The sequence below is a fragment of the Bubalus kerabau genome, chromosome 8 (assembly GCF_029407905.1).
Source record: "Bubalus kerabau isolate K-KA32 ecotype Philippines breed swamp buffalo chromosome 8, PCC_UOA_SB_1v2, whole genome shotgun sequence".
Taxonomy (NCBI): Eukaryota; Metazoa; Chordata; class Mammalia; order Artiodactyla; family Bovidae; genus Bubalus; species Bubalus kerabau.
In genome coordinates, this window is record NC_073631.1 from 14849922 (window position 1) to 14865984 (window position 16063).

The 16063-nt window shown below is 36.5% G+C and overlaps 1 protein-coding gene across 5 annotated transcripts in view; it reads right to left on the reverse strand.

Moving 5' to 3' along the window:
* Positions 1 to 1042: 1042 nt before the first annotated feature.
* The window catches only part of SGCE (sarcoglycan epsilon), a 73324-nt gene continuing 58303 nt past the window's right edge, over positions 1043 to 16063 (reverse strand). For 3 of the 5 annotated variants that reach the window (XM_055589747.1, XM_055589749.1, XM_055589748.1), the window contains one exon: positions 15473 to 15665. In XM_055589747.1, coding sequence (XP_055445722.1) covers positions 15473 to 15665 — 193 coding nt within the window. Of the gene's footprint in view, positions 1547 to 4428; positions 4473 to 15472; positions 15666 to 16063 lie in introns of those variants that run through there. The other 2 variants (XM_055589746.1, XM_055589745.1) reach the window with 1 other exon arrangement.

The window sequence follows — 16063 nt, forward strand, 5'->3', positions numbered from 1 at the left end:
ACTGTAGCTGACTCATGAGTGCCCAGGGCTTTCCAGGTGGTGCTAGTGGTAAAGAATCCACCTGCCAATGAAGGGGACACAGGAGATGCAGGCTCAATCCCTGGGTAGGGAAAATCCCCTAGAGAAGGAAATGGCAACCCACTCCAGCATTCTTGCCTGGAAATCCCATGGACAGAGTAGCCATCCATATAGAGTTGTAAGAATCAGACATGATTCATGACTAAACCACCAACACCACATTCTCTGTTAAGTCCCAGGAAGGTGTGCTTGGGAGGAGAAGTTTCAATGTCAAGGACATGATAGAGTATGCCCCCCTAAGTGGAAGACAAGTCGTTGCACACAACATTGACAGGGAATCTTTTTGGATTCTGGAATCAGATTTACATAGCATTTGTGCACCTCTGAGCAATTAATTAATAGGTAATACAGAAATCTGCCCAGAGCAGATTAAGAGGAGATTTTCCAGATGGTCTAGACCACAAGGTTTCCCAGACAGCCTCTGAGCTTGTCTGATGGACACACTGATCTGATAGTGTCCACGATGCATGAAGCAGGCCAATATGTTATAAAGACACTCTGCTAAGCCTTGAAAGTAGTGTTACCACAGGAGATCCTGGGGTTTTGGAGCTAATTCATGTCATCATCAGCAGGCAACTGTTCTCTTTTTGAGCAACAACTCCTGGCACGCTTCTAAAACCAAACATGTGATTATAGAGTCAGGGTAAATATGCAGTCTCGGCAGCCCTTCATGAACTGTAGATCTGAACTGTCAGATCCAAAGAACCACGTTTACCCTAAAACACTCCAAGAAGCAGTATATAAAAGAATAAGCTTTACAGGCCACAATGCTATTTAAGTAAATGTGTTACTCACTTGGAACACAAGAGCATACATTTATATATTACAGGAAGTGCTTAATAAAAATCTCATTAAATAAAGAATAAATAAGTGAACCTGTTCCTAGCAATAAAAGATTCCTACTATACAGGAGGCTATCAAATAGTTTCTGAAGTAAATTTTGCCACACATCAGGCTTCATTAATAATATTTATTTTAAAGATCACTTTTTATCGTAACAAATATAAAGTCATCAATGTTTTACAAATTGTCAAAAATGCCTTAAGTACAAAAAAAATTAGTAAAATGAATGTTATACTGTATATTATTTGGTATATACTTAATACTGTCAACATGCATACCATATGTCAGAAAAGCTCATGCATTATTGGAAGAGAGAAAAAAATAAAAGTGCTATATTAAGACTTCCCAGGTGGCTTAAGTGGTAAAGAATCCACTTGCAATGCAGGAGATATGGGTTCAATTCCTGGGTCAGGAAGATTTCCTGGAGGAGGGTATGGCAACTCACTCCAGTATTCTTGCCTGGAAAACCCCATGGACAGAGGAACCTGGTGGGCTACATTCCATGGGGTCCCAAAGAGTTGGACACAATTCAGTGACTGAGCACTCACACACGCAAAAGTGCTATATTATCTGATTACAAATTCATCGCTTCGGTTAGTTTTCTTTCTTCAGGAATACCATTTACCTGCAATATGTAAGAATGAATGAGTGTGAGTTAGACATGGACAACTTTTAGACTTTGAGTAAAACAAATTATGGCAAGGTGTAATTTTCTATCTTCTTAACATAATTATGTTGCATTATTTCTTTGCACTTGGTTTTCAACAAGAAAAAAAAGAGGAAAGTCTAAATTAGTCCTCTCCTTCCTGGAGAAGGAAAAGGCTACCCACTCCAGTATTCTGTCCTAGAGAATTCCATGGACTGTATAGTCCACGGGGTTGCAAAGAGTCGGACATGACTGAACGACTTTCACTCTTGAGTCAAAGTTATAATGTTTTATATTTCTCAAAAGGTATGGTCTGAAAATTCTTCCCACAATAAACAAAAAGAATGGGTTCTGACTGTGGGATGTATGACTGCATCGTTTAATCACAGCTCTTTAGAAAAAATCATGTGGGTAGAAAGGACAGAGAAAATGAGAGAATCTGAAGGGACGTCAGAACTGATGGCTTCGGCTGGTCTAAATGGTAATACTACTTACTGTCAGCTCTTAACTGCTCTATTATCTGAGCCAGTGCGTAAGTGCAGGATTACAACCCTAGCAGTTAATTCATTTCTTAAAGTTCTGATGATCTTTTAAGAGAAAACAACTAACTAAAGAAAACAAACTTCAAAATACACTCTCCATTGGCAAATTCCATAGAGGAAGCTCAAATAAAATATCTTGATATCCAAGAGATAAACACTGTGCTTAAATTACCTTCATAAAGAAAACTGTGATACCAACATAATGCTTTGAGGTACTTGCAAAAAGCAAATTATGTAAACCCTGCACAAACGGTGTTGCCTCCTCGTGATACTAAGATAACCGGGATGCAGGGACAGGGAAGTTGTGCCCGTGAAAATTTTGACACATCCATAGCACTGAATCTACGCACGTGCACACAGAATGGGATAAAATTGAGAAACAAACTTTATTTTTTCATTCAAATGAATAGAAAGGGAGTAAGGAGTGTAACGTGCCCATTTAGCTCTTCTCTCCAGGAGTCACAAGTCTATTTGGTGTTACATTTATCAGAGGAAGAAACACAACAATCTATCATAATTATATAAGATGCTAGGGTGGTTTCTCTCCCTTTAGCATTTAGGTACTTTGGGGACTCACTGAAAACGAGAACAAGTCGAAAATAACCAAGAAGAGATGGTGCAATAATATACCCCAAATAACAGAAAAATATAAGAAAACAAGAAGGTAATAGGCTATAGTGTTAACTAAAAAGGAGATGAAAGCTTTCCTGACTCAAGCAAAATGCTTGTTTCCCAAAACCTGTTTTAGAAAAATAACTTAGAAAATTAGGCTGAAAAACCTAAAATCCCCCTAGGGAAATTCACTGGTTCTTATAACACTTGCTCAGGCATAAATTGTCTTTTTATTTGGAAATGGTGCCTATTACTAAAACGTAGCAAGCTAGTAAGTCTACTTGCTAAAAATTTATACAACTACTAAATAAACCTCTCTAACGTCATATACTTAGGTTTCCTTATTTCCCCCAATGGGAGGGGAGAGAAGTAAAATCAAGATTTTGTATATATTCAAAAGAACTATTTACTATTTTTCTAGATATTGTCTTCCTTCATTCCTTGTCTGAAATAATTAAGAAACAGAGGAAAGACATCTTAGGAGAGATTGAAGCCTATGAGGAAGAAGTTCTAGCATTTTCATTGTAGAAATACTCTTTTAAAATTTTATCTCTTGAAAAAAAGTCATGAAATTAGTGGTAGTAAGGACTCATTTAATTCTTTGCTCTTTAGGCACATTTATAGCAGTTTGTTCCTTCATCAATCACCTGAACGCTCACACAATAGAATCACTGCATCAATATATTGAACAGTCTTGTTGAAACATGTTAACATTTAATTAAAACACAGCAATCAAAACTCTGGGGAAAATTCGTATAAACGTTATCTCATACTTAAAATCTGATGAACAACTTCATTATACTTGCCTCAAATCTTTGAAAAGTTGTCAAACGAAAATCTCCTTAAATTCCCCGAAAGCATTAATAGAGAAGATAATTTTTTGAATGAAAATATGCACAGATTTTCTATATGTGCCTAAAGTTTTAACGAGACTTACTTAATAGCTTCCCCACCACAATACCACTATTCATACTCAGAATTCCACATCCAACTTACAGTTTTAAAACTTCTCTTGCTTTTCCAAAAGAGCTACAAAGGCATTACTGGTTGCTTGGCAATTAGAACTAGGAATCAACCACTAATTAGAAGACAATCATGAATAAGTTATCTACTTGGTACAGAGATGAATGAAATAATTGGCTGTGGAAAATTTTTAGGGACACTTGAAAGAAATAAACTTAAAGAAAGCAAGTCTTAGGGCAACAGGGAGAATTGTCCGCCATCTTGTTATTGGTCATGTTATAACAGCTTTTTAAAGCTGCATTAAAACCAGGCCAACCATTTCTCCTTTATCCCCCTGAAGCCTCACTGATTAGCCACAATGGTTTTCTTTTGTAAGAGTCAGTTTCAAGCTGCTCACTTACTGAGACAAATCCTGGAAGCATCCAAGCTAAGAATCTTTCATACCAAGGGGAAGAATAGGGAGCTTCGCTGAAGGAAGGGGATTTTATTCAGCCTTCCTTAATTAGACAGGACCTCCATGGATGCTTTTGCTTTAAGATCATTTACGCTGTGTTTATCACTCTGATGCCAATCTATGCAATAATCTAAGCTATTATCCTGAGGTTCTAACTCTGATTAAAGAATGACACGACTGTTTTGCCTTACTTGGTAGAGCTAAAGCTTCATAAATTATCTACTACTAAAACAATCTTTTAATCTATTAGCTTCATTCATAAACATCAACTTACTATTTTTAGTACTCACCTGTAGTCTGCTGTTGGGGAATCTGAGTCTGATGTGGCAAGTTCCTAGAAATGATGAACATTTTTTAGTAAAACTATTTTTATTCACACACATGTAAACAGAGAGCAGACACATTAGAATGAAAAACTTCATAGCTAGAAAGGACCCCAGAAATCATCTAATCCAGCACAAACATGGTCCCCCAACCCTCACAAGTTTATGGATGAGGAAACCAAGGTCTGAGAAAGATGAATAATAACAATATTTGATAAGATTCAAGGAGTTTCTGCTACCTGTTAAACTCTATCTCATAAGAACACAAGGAGGTAGGTATCAATATTATTTTTCCCAATTTACAGATGAGGAAGTAGGCTGAGGTTCAAGGCTACATAGCTAGGAAGTGCTAGATAAAGATGTGAACACAGGGACTCCTGGCTGCGTGCCTATAACCTGTACACTTTCAGATCCAGGTCTAGATCACATGTACACACTCACAGAACATGTATCACCATCTTCAATCACTGTGCCAAGTCCATGCTCCTCCATTCAACTTCCAGGAAATGACACTGGCTATCCACCAACTGGACAAGTCAAAAGTACAGAAATCCTCACTCACTCTCCCCCCTCATTCAGTCCCCACATCCAATCACTTGGGAACCCTTCATGAGTCTCCTCAGTCTCCTGTGAATCTGTTCACATCTCCCCATCTCTACTGCTGCCTTGGTGGAAGCCATCACCATTTCTCATTTGGGTTTTTGCAACTGATCTGAATTGTTTCCTCATTCCCGTTCTTGCTTCCGCATCATTTACTATGCACATTGCAGCCAGACGATCCTCCAAGGCACAAATCTGACTATGTCATTCAAATGAACACATTTCATTATTTCCTTATACCTACCTGTGAATTAAGTTTCAGGTTTCTTAGTGTGGTACAGAAGTCCAACCCAACATACCTAGCTCCTATATGGAGCCCTCCCTGCACTGCTGGAAACAGAACCACCACCATGGCCTCTGTTACCTCTTGCCGCCAACTAGCCCTCATTTATCCTTGCAAACTCAACCCAAAATTTGTTAGAGTGGCCTCTTGTTACTCCCATAATTTAAAGTATTCCACAAGGAATGTTAATTAAAATATTTAACTTATTACTTTCAATTTATAAAGTAACATCTCAAGTACCACCTCTTCTATGCCTCTGTCCTCTCCAAGCATTCCTTCCCCAATTAGGTTACCATTCAGCATGCTTTCATACACATGTTGTCATTGTTCTTCTCCTCACTTAATATTTAATTGCCCCAAAGTGCCTTAACAATGAGAATGTTCCTATTTTGTATAGTACCCCTAGCAGTAAGCATACAACATTTGAATGAACACATACAAAAATGAAGATACTTAAAAAGATTAATGTAACGTACATGTTCACTGACACACATTCACCCACTCATTTTCATATTTTGATATGAAAACTAGTTTACAAAAATGTACAGTTTAGATTCCGTGTAGGAGAAATTCTAGGAGTCAATAGGGCTTAGATTAAGCCAGGGATTTTCAAGGTTTTTTTGTTTCTCTTCAGGAATGGAATTCCTTTTAATTGAAATCCTAAGCAGAACACTTGATGTACAAAAGAGATAAATGTGAGGTTGCCCGGGTTGAAACAAGGGAGCCAGGAATGCCGTCTCCTTTGTTTCCTTTACCTCTCATGCTGGCCCCTAAGGCATTTTAAAGAAACCTCCAAGAAACAGAGTTTGAAAACCACTGATCTGAATCATTTCAGCCAGGCAAATATTATGCTCCAAATACAAGGGCCTAAACTGGAAAACAGGACATGCTAGTTAAACATTGTTTAAACTCTTAAACTAATCCATAGGAATGTTAATGACATCAAGTGATTTTTTTTTTATTTCTATTCTATTTAAAAGATATGGTTAAGGAAATAAAATCAAATTTAATTCAGTTTGAAAAAGTTACTTTATAATTCATCTCAATAATCACATTCTTTTTTTTTTTTTCTGATATTACCTATCAGCCCTATTTATCCTTGTGAGGTCTCAAGGGGTATTTTCCTTTGTTTATTCTTTCAGTACTTCACAAAATGTATTTATAGTGCTTTTGATCACAAAAGTAAAAAGATGAATTTACATATCACGGAAAGGACATTAAGTTATAGATTTAAAGATGGAAGAACAAACATCTTTACTACCAAAGTAAAAAATGTAATTTCATTGGCATTTGGGAAGAGGATATTTGTCCTTCAAGAGGAAACAAGAGTTTTGTTTTAACATCTCAGGTACAACTAACTTTGGGTCTATTCTACATTGGAAACAAACACAATATACCTTACACACACACACACACACACACTTCCTCATTTCCTATCATCTCTAGCTCTATTTAGCCTATTGATGGATTAAATCAATACATTTTGACAAAACAGAGGCACCACATAGGACAAAGAAAGTCTCAAAAACCCTAGATAAAGATAACCAAACTCAGAAATCAAGCTGTGAATGACGTGGCTGCCGCCCACTCCCACCGCACTCACTGGTCAGCCCTCTTACCCTTCTGTGGAACACAGTTTTCAAATCATAGATCTGAGTCGATCTATACCCTGTAATTTCTTCTCTAGCCATCATTTTTTCCCCCTCTTCTGCTACAACTTTCTAAATAGCTATGGGCTTGGTTAGGTTTGAAGAGAACTGATTAGTTGAGAAAGTGCCACACACAATTAAGCAAAAAATTCAGAGAAGTATGAGCAACTGTGTGTGCTACATTGGTTAGAGATTTAAAAGTATCTGCAGCATGTGTCCCAGTTGGTTAACGATGTACATGTGCTCCTTGCAACTTCAACGGAAACTTACATGAGTTGCATATATATAAGCACAGTGTGTACAAAAAGGTGCTCAACAAAAAATTTGTGGAGATTCAACCTCCTCTGTCTCCAAGGTGTATACACATAACTGATTTTGTGGTTGTCCAAACTTGTGGCTACATGTGAGCCTATGAATGTTAATATACCTATGATGGGCATATTTGAAGTACGTATTTCATTTAAAGGCTGAAGGAAGGTACCTCATAAGAGTGCTGCTTAAGGCATACTGAAAAAATGCCCCACTACTGACTTTGCTATAGCTGATCAGAGAATGCAGTAAGAAAATGGAAACGTTTTCATCTTTGGTGAAAGCAGGTTGCTAAAGGCAATTAGACAGGAGAGTGGGGTCGGACTTCAAATAGAAGTCCTATAATCCTTCAAAGAAAGGACCTTTATAAAGTCATAAGACTATTTAGAATAATTGAGTTATTAAAGGACTAACAGAAAGATTATTATGGGTAAACTGAATTATGTAGAGAAAAGATTTACAAAAACTGTAATTCTCTGAATTATTAGCATTAATTATTTTCTATTTTACTACCATTAATTACAGGCATTTAAATAGAAAATTATGTAAATTAGCTATTGCACAAACTCTATCCTTTAAGATAGCAAAGGTAATAACTTGCAAATTAACAAATAAGTGATTTAGGGGGAGTACACAATCATTTATTATTTGTATAACCATTTTAAGGTAATTTGATGTTCTTGGATACCCCGTAGAGTTATTCTATGAGTAAGGTTGAGGATTATCAACTCATTATATTCCCACTTGCTTGAAGACCCAGAGCAAAGAAAGGTTAAGTGATTTCTATAAAAGCCACAGAATCTGTGCCAGAGTTGAAAACAAATGACATTAGTTTAGTTACGAGAAACACAAAACACTTCTCTTGTGAATTAGTATGGATTCATTTAACAATACGAAATAGTAACATCTTTAGGGCATTTCTCAATTATCAACAAAAACTGGTATTACCAAACCTTAAATTTTCTACAAATTCTTTTCTACAGAAATGCTGATTTGGGTCCTATGACTACTTTTACTAAGGAATCAAGTCATTATTTGGCTCAAAGAAGGAAGGAAGGACACAAAGAAATTGGAAACATCACCACAATTTTAAATTTCAAGATCGAATTTTAGTTAAAATCGATGTAGAATATACATGCAATATAAAGAAGAAAGGTGATATTTGTTTATTTTAGGTTTTTCCCTCCTACTTTTATAAAGTCAAAAGCAAGTCTACCAAAAGTTTAAAATGGAGTCAATTACACTCCTTAAACAGAATTTCCTAAATTATTATCAAAAGCAGATAAGCAATAGTTAAAAATAATTGAATTCTTAATAAGTACGGTGGACTGTGATGATCTTTTACTTATGTTAATGCTTTTAATCCTCAGAATACTATTATGAAGTGGCTATTTTCATAAGGCCTGTTTTATTAATGAGAAATTTTAGGCCCAGAGAAGCTAAATAACTTGATCAAAGTATCACAGGTAGAAAAAAAAAATGACAGGATTCAACCTTGATGTTGTGATTCATTTTGATATTTGGCAAAACTAATACAATTATGTAAAATTTAAAAATAAAATAAAATTAAAAAAAATAAAATAATAGAAAGCAAAATAAATAAATAAATAAATAAAATAAAATGGAGTCAAAATCACTAGAACCAAAACCCATCAGAGAGATATACTTATTGCTTTTAGTGTATCCTTGCTGAATTTTTTAAAAAGTCAATGGCTCTGACATATCCTTGGCTGCTTGACACTTCTTGTCAACAAGAAATTATTATCTTCATCTCCAGAAAGTCTCTTCAACTGATAATAACTTTTATTGAAACCTAATTTTTTATTTATGGAATTTTACCATGAAGTTGGTTCTCACTAGTACCCAAGGGAAGACAAATGGAAAAATACTTCAGGTAAAAGCAAAATGATTAGTTACTAAATATCTATAATTAGAAGACTTAATTCTACTTTTATACTGTTAATTTGTAAAAGATTAAACACAACCTACTTCCTGTTTTGAGGGAGACCCAATCACCCTGGATTAGGTGTTATGTTTAGCATAATGAATAAGGAAAATTTTGGTATAGCCAAGTAAAATCTTCCTGGGAAATGTCTGGATTACCTTCCCTTATCATTCCTTACATAAACTCTTCATTGAAGATGCCTCCCATGAAGGAAAAATCAACTGATATTGATGTTGGTATAAGAAAAAGATAATGAGGAGGCAGATCTACCCCAAAAAAGACTGCATGATATATTATAAATTTAAGAATAAATCATTTTTTAGAAAATTGAATATTGGGGAGCCTCTGGTCAATGCTGTCCATAAAATTGCAAAGTGAGTACAATTTCCTGGGTGGTTTTTACCCTTTCAAGGTTTACCATTTCTCCGTCCCATTAAGACATCATTTTCTAGTCATCACTCACCTCTCACTTCTCCACACCATCCCCTTCTGCAATTTAAGGGAGTGTGAAAGCAGAGAGGTTGATGGGCATTATAAACTCACGAAGCCCAACAGTCTAGACTGCCACATGTTCTTTCGCACAGACCCCTCAAGGGGAATTAGGAGAAACTGTTCCCCTCCCACCACCCTCAGCAGAAATGCCAGAAAACCTGAATCCTAAAACAGAAGCACTTCAAATATTTAAAAGCTGGGATTCCCAATTTTATTTTTCCTGCTCCACCATAATACACCCTAGAAGCAGGGCCCTGGGATCTGTATTGTTAAAGCCTCACAGGGGAGTATGGCCTCAAACTTGGTTTGGGAATAACCAGGCTAGATTATCTCTCAATAGTCCTTTTAGGACCTAAAATTCTATGCCTTGGAATCTGACTTTCTTAATTTAAAATACTGTGTGTTAGTCGCTCAGTCATGTCTGACTCTTTGTGATCCCCATGGACTGTAGCCTGCCAGGCTCTTCTGTCCACGGGATTTCCCAGGCAAGAATATTGGAATGGGTTGCCATTCCCTTCTCCAGGGGATCTTCCTGACCTAGGGATTGAAACCGGATCTCCTGCATTTCAGGCAGATTCTTTATCATCTGAGTCACCAGGGAAGCTCATAATTTAAATGAATATAAAAGCTTACCTATGAGGCCTGGCGTGCTGCGATTCATGGGGTCGCAAAGAGTCGGACACGGCTGAGCAACTGATCTGATCTGATGAGATACATCGTGTGTGCTAAGTCACGTCAGTCGTGTCTGACTCTTAGCAACCCTATGGACTGTATGTAGTCTGCCAGGCTCCTCTGTCCAAGGAATTCTCCAGGCGAGAATACTGGAGTGGGTTGCCATGCCCTCCTCCCGGGGATCTTCCTGACCCAGGGATCGAACCTGCGTCTCTTATGTCTCCTGCGTAGGCAGGCAGGTTCCTCACACATCAGTTAAAACTATATTATATTTTTGATATTATGTCTTTGGTAAGAAACATAACATCTAATCACAAAAATGATTCTTTGGGCAAAGAGAATGTACTCTTATTTTTAAGTTGTTTTTTTTTATGTGCACAATTTTTAAAGTCTTTATTGAATTTGCCACAACATTGCTTCTGTTTTATGCTTTGGTTTTTCTGGCCAAGAGGCATGTGGGATCTTAGCTTCCCAACCAGGCATCAAACCTGCACCCCTTGCACTGGAAGGGGGAGTCTTAACCATGGACCACCAGCGAAGTCCCTAAAGCAAACTGACTTTTAAGAATTACTTGAGAGTGTGCTTTCTAGCAATAAATTGTAGTAAGTCAGGAAACTGCTTTTAGTGGAAAAAATTCTTCCTATTAACAGTCACATATCCACTAAGCTACAAAGACAAGCAGTTAAGCACAGATGTAAGAAGTCTGACTATACTTCAGGGTGGGGGACATTTTACAGAAGACCTGACCAGTGCTCCTCAAGACTGTCAAGGTCATGAGAAACAAGGAAAGTCTAAGACACTGCCTAGAGCAGAAGAGACTAAAGAGATATGCCGATTATTCTGTCCTAGACAGAATCTTGGAGAAGAAAAAGCTCATTGAGGGAAAAACTAGTGAAATCTGGGGGGGAGGGGAACAGTCTGAAGTCTGGTTAATAGTAAAGCAGAAATGTTGGTTTCTTGGGCTTCCCAGTTGGTGCTAGTGGTAAAGAATCTGAGTGCCGATGCAGGATACATAGGAGATGCAGGTTGAATCCCAGGGTCAGGAAGATGCCCTGGAGGAGGGCATGACAATCCACTCCAGTATTCTTGCCTGGAGAATTCTATGGACAGAGGAGCCTGTGGGCTACAAAGGGGTGGACATGACTGAAGTGACATAGCACGCATGTGATGTTGGTTTCTTAGTTGTGACACATGTATTATGGGACAGTAAGATGTTAACAACGGGAGAACTGTGGTGGGGCACCTCTGTGAACTCTGTATTATCTTTGCAACTTTTCTGTACCTTTTAAATCATTCCAGAATTAAAGTTTATTAACCAATAAAGACATTGGGGCTTCCTAGGTGATGCAAGTGGTAAAAAAAAGTCTGCCTGCCAATGCAGGAGACACAAGAGATGTGGGTTTGATTCCTGGGTCGGGAAGATCCCCTGGAGAAGAAAACGGCAAACCACTCCAGTATTTTTTGCCTGGAAGATTCCATGAACAGAGGAGTATGGTGAGCTACAGCCCACGGGATGGCAAAAGAGTCAGACACAGCTAAGCACACACACAAACAATAAAGACATTAGCAAATATCAAATAAATATGCTTTATATTTCTATACATGTAATAATTTTAAGCTCGTCTGTGCTGTCTGTCTAATCTGAAAAGGAGAAGGAACAGAAAATAACTTCCTTTCTAGCAAGTCCTGTGTCTCCGGACCTGCTCCAGTTACCCTTTCTACTATCTGTTCAATCACCTTGCCTGTAGCCTGAATCAGAAATCCTAGAGGTCAATGATCACAGCATCTATTGCTGACTTGATATCAAGACTGGCAAATAATCTAATCCTGGTTTTGACCTAATTTAAAGTCTCTTATCCATATCTCAATTTTATTATCTGCCAATGATTAAACATTTTTTACTATCTAATTTAAGGGGCCAGTCTGGAGTCATGTGAAGCATTCTACCAAAAAGAAGGTTGTGTAATTGATGAATAACAGTGGCAGCGTCCCATTACACAGCTTTCTCTAGACCGCAGTGTTACAAGGTTTGCTATACATCAGACTGACTTCTTTAAAAGACCCAAACAGGCTTCTATGCAGCTCTGAAGAAAAGCTCTGAATGTTCTTGAGCCTTGCTTAGAAGTCAACATAAACGTGCAACCCTATCTTATGCCTAAATATTTCTGATGTTAAATCTGAAGAATAAATACAAAATGATGTAGCTATCCACATTATGAACAATAAATTCAGTACAGTCAGTACGCCTATGTGAAGATGAAACTCATGCCCTTTTAGAAAGAGTTTAATAAATACCAGGCAGCTCTCTCCAAGAATATACCTGGTTATCAAGTTCTGTAATGCCCCATCAAATATAATATCTCATTTTAACACTGAGAATTCAGTTTGATCCAAACGACCAAAATATTTATGTATGTGTGTACCTGAGCTGAAACAAACCTTCAAAAACAGGTTAGGAGCAAAAACTGAATTCGCATAAAGGACAATTGTGATGAACCCGATACAATAAATTCCCTATTTTCTGGCATGGTTGGAAAATGAGGTTAATCACATATTCTGGCTTATAGAGAGTTACCATAGAGACCATGCACATATTATCCATTTCCAAGAATAAAAGAAAGATAATATACACTCAACACCGAAACTACATCGAATGTAATTTAATTTTCCTCTGATGAGTCAGACGCACTTGATGATCTTGCAGTAGCTCAGAATAATCATTGTGAACATCATCAATTATCTATGTACCCTGTTTATATAGAAGTGCTCGTTAATGGACTTTTTCCATTAGCAGAAATATGAATAATATAAAGGTTTTCTGGACTTAAAAATACATATATGGTCAAATTGTTGCAAGTTCAATAAAATAATCTATTGCATTTGCAAATAGAGAGATCTGATCAACATAATGACAGTCTTGATGGAGTTATGGAAGGACCAGGAAGATGCATTTGTTTATAAACTAGATAGGAAATTTTGTTTTACTTGGGTATTAGTAGTAACACTGTCAAATCCTAGTCACAGAGAATCAAAATAAAGCTTAAGGAGTTATCCTTATTCTCAACATATATAGTTATTAAGCACATCTAAAAAATGACCCAGCCTTTTATCCTCCCTTAAAGTTTTACTGACTTATTGTAAAATCACATTCAATTTCCCCTATTCATTGTAATGAATATTCTTCTCTTCTAAAATTTGACAGCATTGTTATTTTGTCAGTAGAAGATTCCCAAACTTCGTTCTTTACCTCTTCTGATCCTTTCCCATGGATTCACAGGGCATATCAACACACTAAAGGCTCTGAGAATGCCCCCAGTTTAAACCAAAAAACAAGAAGTCCTGTTTCTCAAATTTATGTGACTGCTTCTTTTCTGAAGATATATATCAACCTTTGAAGAACAGGTATTGACATTTACTAGCATTCTTAGGGAAAGAATGTGAGAAATGGAAACTTTAAAGAATTCTTCAATTCTTTTCAGTTTGAAAATGAACAATAAAGCTGTTCATAATTTCTCCTGTCATCTAAGAAAGACAGGAGAGATTGCAAAACTGTGAACTATTACAATATTCTTGGATACTGTAATATTCAACATTCTTGAATTTCCTAATTTTTCTCAACGGCTTCTAATAATCCTGAGAAAGAGGTTTCACAGTGACCCCACTAACCATTTGAGGACATAAAAATCCATCAGTTCCGTTCAGTACAACTCGATTTTGTGAAACTTTAATATTTATATCAATGCTAGAATATTGTTTCCAAAACTCGAACTTTTAAATATATGCCATTTTCCCTACTGCTAATAGATTGAATCAGTTACTCACAGACACACACATACACACACGTACACACAAATACATACCTTGGCCTATTCAACAGTAAGAGCATACTGCTAGAGGACTTCAGGAAAATATTCATAATACTTTTAAGAGTTTCATGCTCTACTGACTGAGCTAGCTAGGCATGCTTTCATAATACTTTTAGATTGTCAAAGTCTTTTGATAAATTTATAGTCTGTCTATACTACTCATATTAATCACTATTTTAATTACTGTTTAATCTTCAAATTACCACATGTCATTTACATGGCTGTAAAACAAGCATTTGCAAAGTAAAAATGTACCCAATATGCTGTTCAAATAAATCTCTAACCAGTAAGAGGTTACTTTTATATCCTATCCTAATATCTATGTGTGAGTATCTCTGTATGTATGTATGTCTGTGTGTTTGGGGGTGGGAGGGATAGATATATTCATTCTATTTACAAAAGTCAACTGAAAAAGAGAAGACTCTTAAAAGCAAACTGTGACTTCCTTAGGGAAACTGAATTTAACCCATTTTAACATATGTTTAAAAAAGTAAGAGTCATGTTCTTCGAAATAAATGACACTTTCACCTACAATTTCTTTACACTAAAACAGAGTTTCTAGATATATCATGGGTTCTCAGGAACAAATGGGCAATCTCCTCAACTAATTTCCTCTACACCTACCCCTTACAAAGGTGTCCTCCAAGCTTTCTGACCACAGTCCTTCTAGCACAACAGAGAAGGTCTGTACTAACGTGTCTTTACAGTCAAAATTGGAACTACTCATTTTGATATATAAGCAAATCATTTTTTAAAAAACCCCAAACCTTAAAAACCCTGAGGCAAAAAATTTAGATTAAATAGCTCTCTGGTAATAACATTAAACAACAGGTTAACAGAACCAAATAATTCTAATAATAGCTTTAAAAAATAATCAATTTGCTATGCTTTAGGATATGCCTCTCTTTTCACAATTAACTCATCTTTGAGCAAGCATATGTGAGTTCATTCGTTGTGCTAACATTAAGGTGAATGTCATCTTGTTTAGATTAGTGAAGGAAAAAAAAAAAATTTCCTCAAAGTAATTTTATGTATGTGCCGTGGGGCTAGGATCTACACTATCAGTGTTCTTTGGGTACTTTTCTCCTCCAGTTATAAACAAACAAACAAATGCAACCATAATGAAGCGCTCTGGTCTTGAAAGACATTAAGCAGATACATTCATGCATTAATAATGACGGTTCCAAGTGGACACTTACTGCTGCGTTTGCATCAACGGCATATTGGTGCTCTCATAATTGTCTGTGTGTAGAGGGGGTATGATTTCTCCAGTCACAGGGTGAAAGACAGGAAGTGTGGACAGGGGCCATGCTATCTCTCTATTCTTGGACATGTCACGGAGTTCTTTGGTAGATTTCTGAATAGCACTATGATGGACCAGTTGGATGCTAGGTCAAAAAGAAATAAAACAACACAGATTTAAAATCACATATTAGCTCCACAGATTATCAGTTTGAAAAAGTTACAAAATCTTTTTTTTTTTTTTAAATAAGAAGACATTATCGCACTTTGGGCATTCTACAAGTTATTTCAGAAAAAGATAAGTTTCACATACTTTTAACATAACAAAACTGAAAATTAGAAACTAACTTTTAAATAAATGTTATTTCTTGTTAAACTAAGCTATAAAGCACTGTGTTAATATTACAGCCCTAGGTAGCAAACTACTATTCTATTTAATCTCTATGATTAAGATAAAACTACCATAGCTTTTATACTGTTGCTTCTGATGGGGCATTTATACATACTCACATAAGTTTCATTTTATGGTAGGTTATTACTGTAG